This window comes from Papaver somniferum, unplaced genomic scaffold, assembly GCF_003573695.1.
Source record: "Papaver somniferum cultivar HN1 unplaced genomic scaffold, ASM357369v1 unplaced-scaffold_135, whole genome shotgun sequence".
NCBI lineage: Eukaryota > Viridiplantae > Streptophyta > Magnoliopsida > Ranunculales > Papaveraceae > Papaver > Papaver somniferum.
Genome location: NW_020622713.1, coordinates 1,463,399 through 1,468,522, shown reverse-complemented (window position 1 = coordinate 1,468,522; position 5,124 = coordinate 1,463,399). Strand labels below are relative to the sequence as shown.

Below are 5,124 nucleotides of genomic sequence, written 5' to 3'. Positions count from 1 at the left end.
CCCTTGTATTTTTTTATCGATAAAAATTTGGTGCCGGCGAAGCTCACTTGTCACTTGTAAACCTAAAAAGGTAGAAATGAATATACCTGACGAGTCTCCGCTCAGTCTACAAGTGCCATATTAGTAAAACAGCACACAAAAAGTAGAAATAGCAAATATTGGATCAGAATTCAGAGAATATGTTACTCATGGATAACATGAGGTACCACAGCCATTTATCTTACTATAGTAAAGACTGGTAGCAGCAAGAAAAAAGCAACAGTTCAAGAAGTCTTTGATTTTGCATTTTTCACCACTCTGATAAGAATTTGGTTTAATGGAGTACCCTCCCGGCACAAGAATTGCCTTCATTTTTTTTATGCCGGTGATTAGTGGTTCATACTGGTTGTAGGTGTAGATAATCCACAGGGCTAGGTGGCAAGATCCTAAACTATGATACACCAAAGAAAAAAGAGCGGCGAAGCACATGATAGAACCAAACGGCGCAAAGAGCGAGGTATCACGTGGGTCGGACGTGATGGCCCAATAGGTGTCGGATGTGATGTGACCCTTATTCTCTGACAGGTCGGGCGAATAATCAGAAAGCACTCGGTCAGACGAAGGAAGATGGTTAAATAAAGGAACGAGAAGAAAGAAGGGCGACATCGTGCTAACCAGACGATACAGACTCGGCCTCGGGTGAAGAACTATCGGTCAAACCAGGAAGTCAAGCGATCAGTGAAGGTCCGATAGAGAACAACTAAAATGATGTAATGTGACCAACATTGTAATTCTATTGTATGTCGACTTTGGCCTATAAATATAAGGGAATGTCGAGAGAGAGAGGCAGGTTGTAAGGAGAGAAAAAAGAAGGCATTATACTTGAGTGGTGAGAGCTTCACTATTTGAGAAGGAGAGAACAACTTGTAACCAAAGAAGAGAAATAAGAACATTCATCCTTTCACCCCGTGGACGTAGGTAATCATACCGAACCACGTATATCCTTGTATCTACATTTGCTCGTGTACCTTCACTTTGTGTTAAATCATATTATACTTCGTTGGATATAGTGTGTGGTTTTATGCCACTACATTCTGGCGCCGACTAAGGGGAACGTCTAAGTTCTACGGATACCTTGACTGTATGTACCTGCAGAGACGATCCAAAAGCTCCTAAAAACACTTTGCGTGTTAGTTGATGCTAGGGGATGAACTCTTCTCGGCAAAAGTATGTTTATAATTGTTTGGTTTAAGTTCTGCTGGTTAGTTAAGTTTTTGTTGAGAAAATTGAGTTGTTAGCAAACATTTTCAGCTGGGTTGAATCTGAACAGTCGACTAGTCTTGTCTCTAAACGAGTCTGTTTTCAGGCCTCGATTTTCGTTTTTGTAGCATCTTTCGTACTTCTCTTCATATTTGGATCTTAGTTATTGTCTTCTGAGTCCGACAGCGGAAAACTCATAAACTCCCAAGTAATATCTTTGATGTATGGTGGAAGTTGTTTGAGGTTCCCTGTTGGCTTGAGAAAGTGCCGAAACAACAACGCGACGAATCATACATCGCTGGTGAAAGAATCCAAGGAATCAAGGGAAGACATCCCTTTGCAGTTCCAAGGATGTGCATAAGTTTTAGTCCAGTTTTTGCCATGGAATGCTGACCTCATAAAAGTACGAATTGGGAACTTTTACCCATAAAGAACTAGGTGTTAATGATTTGGAGTCTAGGGAATGTAGGACAAATTGTAGGGAATGCAGAGTCGTGGTACTGAAAGCGACGTCGTGCCCTTGAAAGCGACGTAGCATGATACCCGTCTAAAAGAGACACTTAGAGTCTGAGCAGGACAAACTGACGAGGTCAGCATGACAGAGCACAAGGAATCGTACTTATGAAACTCAGTTTTAACGCCAGTCACCTTTTTCTTCTAAAAACCGTATGTACTCTAGAACCTTTTCAAAAACAGGTCAAAGTAAGGTGTTGTCTGTTTTTGCTGACGTAGGTAGGGACGACTCTCGGACTAACAGCACACTGTATCCGATGGCTAGCACGTCAGGGATGGTAAGAACTCTGAGTAACCGCACGGTCTCCAATAATAACATGCAAGGAGGAGTAACTGGGACGAGGCGAGGGAGTAACGAGCCTCCACCGCCAGAGGAATCACGAGCTGTTGCAAGGGGTATGCCAACTGTGGACGAGGAGATCGATCTGGAACGAGACGGTGACCCATCGCCTCTGGAGAGAATCGCCTCTCCCCCAAGGAGGGATGATCAAATATATGGACTTACCGCGTCAGACACGGAAGATGATGAAGCAACATTGATCCTGCATGCTCAGAGACGAAACATCAGACGGCAAGCTGAGTATCAAGAAGCCCTCGGGCGAGAGCAAGAAAGACTAAGGAGAGTACAACTAGGACGAGAAACAACTATCGGAATCGATCCAGCGACATCGACTCAGATACACCCCGCAGTACCACCTCCACCGCCTATGATGACGGCACCACCCCCTGCCCAAATGGTCACTCTAGCCATGAGAGTACAGATCCAACACTACTCGCAATTCTATAAATCCAAAGAAGGCAAGAGGCGGATTTAAGATATCTTCAGCAGAGGAATCTGGCTCTAAAGTTCGAGAACTATCAATTACGAAACTTAAGGCCGAGGTCGAGAGGATCCTCAAGTGAAGGAACATCGGGTCACCAAGGCCGAATCGGGAAAGCACCACCTGCAGTGGGACCAAGAAATTCCGGTCGATCGGGACCACCCCCGCCACCACCTGTCAGGGAATACGGACTATCCTAGGATTCATCAACAGACGACGAAATACGAGAGAGGAACAATCAGCAGAGAAACACAAGGTCTGATAGTGCGACTGAAGCCAAGCTGAGAGAGTTGGAGGAGAAGATAAGGAAGCTGTCAGGAACCGACGAAGAAGACAAGCTCGTCGAGGTTATAAGCAAGGCCGAGAAGACCCCTTTTACCCAAGAGCTAGAACTAAGGGCCTTCCCACCTAAGTGCATGCTCCCCACCTTCCCATCGAGGTTCGACGGCACGGGAGACGCAGTTGAGCATTTGAAGATGTACACAATGTCCCTAATACAATGGAAAAACCATGAGGTGTTAATGTGCAAATTCTTTCCTGCAAGTTTGGAAGGCGAGGCAAGGAAATGGTTCTAAAACCTCGCACCAGGAACAATCAACAGTTATGAGATTCTAGTCGAAGCCTTCCTGGAGACATACATGCACAACATCAGACCTCGGCCCAGGGTCAACAGGTTATTCACCTTGGCCCGACGGTTCAGAGAACCTCTCAGATCATTGACCGATAGATGGAGAAATTTGTGTACAGAGATTGGGAAAGTACCCGTCGATTAGCAGATATTCGGGTTTGAAAACGCATTTGGGAGATCGGATCCCATCTGGGTAGCCATGTTCACTGAGAAACCACAAACGTTGAAAGAAATGAGGAAAATGAACGAGCATTTCATCTCCCTAGAAGAAATCCAGGAAGAGTCAAGAGATAGAGGAGTGCAAGAAGCTAGTGCAGCGCCCGAGTCAACGTCGGACGATACTCAAAGACGACCCGAGAAGAGACCGAGTCCGCCCGTGCGAGGAAATGGGAAGAAGGAATGGATAGCTAAAGGGAAGAGGCCAAGGAACGAGGCGAGAACGTACACTCCTTTGAATGCTCCACTGGAAGAAGTCTTCAAAGAAGTCGTAAAAAGGAGTGATATCATATACCCAGCTTCAAGAGGGATACAGTTCGAAGAGACCAAGGATCACCCGGAATATTGACATTATCATCAGTATCGAGGCCACTCTACAAACAACTGTCGAGAGGTGAAATACATCATGCAACACCTTATCAGAGATGGTTATCTGAGACAGTTCGTCCGACATTCATCCCAGACGACTGCAGCTCCCAATGCACCAGTCCATCAGGTTCGGATCGACAGATCCACGCAGTTTGTCAACACGATTTCGCATTCCGCCACTCAAGCATAAATCTGAATCCCGGAATAGTGTCTAGAATCCACAAGAGAGATCATAGTGGGAAGGAAATTTTCAGTGTAGCAAAAGCTTTGCCTATGGAACCATGGATGGTGCGACTTATCTTTTTCTCGGCACAGGATGTCCCAATGAACGACCAAGCTCACAGTGATCCTTTGGTTATTACCCTGCTAATTGAGGAATGAGGGGTAAGAAGGATACTGGTAGATAGTGGGAGCTCCGTCGAAGTACTCTTCTACGATACGTTCAAAAGGATGGAGTTTTCGGATGATATACTCGTCCCGTCAACGTATCGTACATACGGTATTAATGGGACGGTAACCATCCCGAAGGGCGAAGTAACTCTAAGGGTATCAGATGGAGGTGGCTACCTGGATACTTTAACCACATTCTGCGTGGTTGATGTCGCCTCGCCCTATGAAGCTATTATCGGAAAACCATGGATCGCAGGAATCAAAGGAGTGGCATCGGCCTATCATCAAAGATTACGGTTCCCAACGTACAAGAGGATAGCAGAAGTCGTAGGAGATCCACAAGAAGCCCGACAGTGCATGCAGGCCGACACCCAGATAAATGAGGAGCGGCGAGCACGACAAATGGGAGAGAGGAAAAAGGATAAAGAAGCCAAAGTCGCTGAATAACTGGAAAAGGTTATTTCGCAAGCGGTCATGGCTTACGAAGCACAAAGAAGCTAGCCTTTATAGCAATTAAAGGAGACGACGCCGGTGAAGGAATCAAGACCAAACTTCTTGGCTGTGGAACCTACTCGAGAAATTAATTTGGGAACTGAAGAGGAACCAAGGGTGGTAAGGATCGGGTCCTTACTATCGGATGAACAGGTAAACCAGCTCGTGGCGGTGCTAAAGGAAAACATGGACGCATTCGCATGTAACATGCACGATATGGAGGGTATAGATCCAGAGGTATGCTGTCACCATCTAAGGATCGACCCAAGCTTCAAGCCAGTTCGACAAAAGATGAGGCGAATCGCACCAGAATTACAGGCGGCCGTCGAGAAGGAGCTAAAGAAGTTACAAGAATCGGGAATAATTAGGAAATCACACTACCCACAGTGGATATCCAACATGGTCGTGGTACCAAAGAGAAACGGAGGAGTCAGAATCTGTATCGACTTCAGCGAC

General features: G+C 45.8%; 1 protein-coding gene across 1 annotated transcript; it reads left to right on the top strand.

Moving 5' to 3' along the window:
* The first annotated feature begins 4,236 nt into the window (after window positions 1-4,236).
* On the top strand, window positions 4,237-4,623 carry LOC113333862. The gene has a single exon (XM_026580235.1). It carries the CDS (start codon window positions 4,237-4,239, stop codon window positions 4,621-4,623), a length of 387 nt encoding a protein of 128 aa, XP_026436020.1.
* Window positions 4,624-5,124: the final 501 nt, after the last annotated feature.

Bases quoted from the DNA above. Each gene is read 5' to 3' on its own strand.
- LOC113333862 (XM_026580235.1), top strand. From the start codon at position 4,237: ATGGAGTTTTCGGATGATATACTCGTCCCGTCAACGTATCGTACATAC.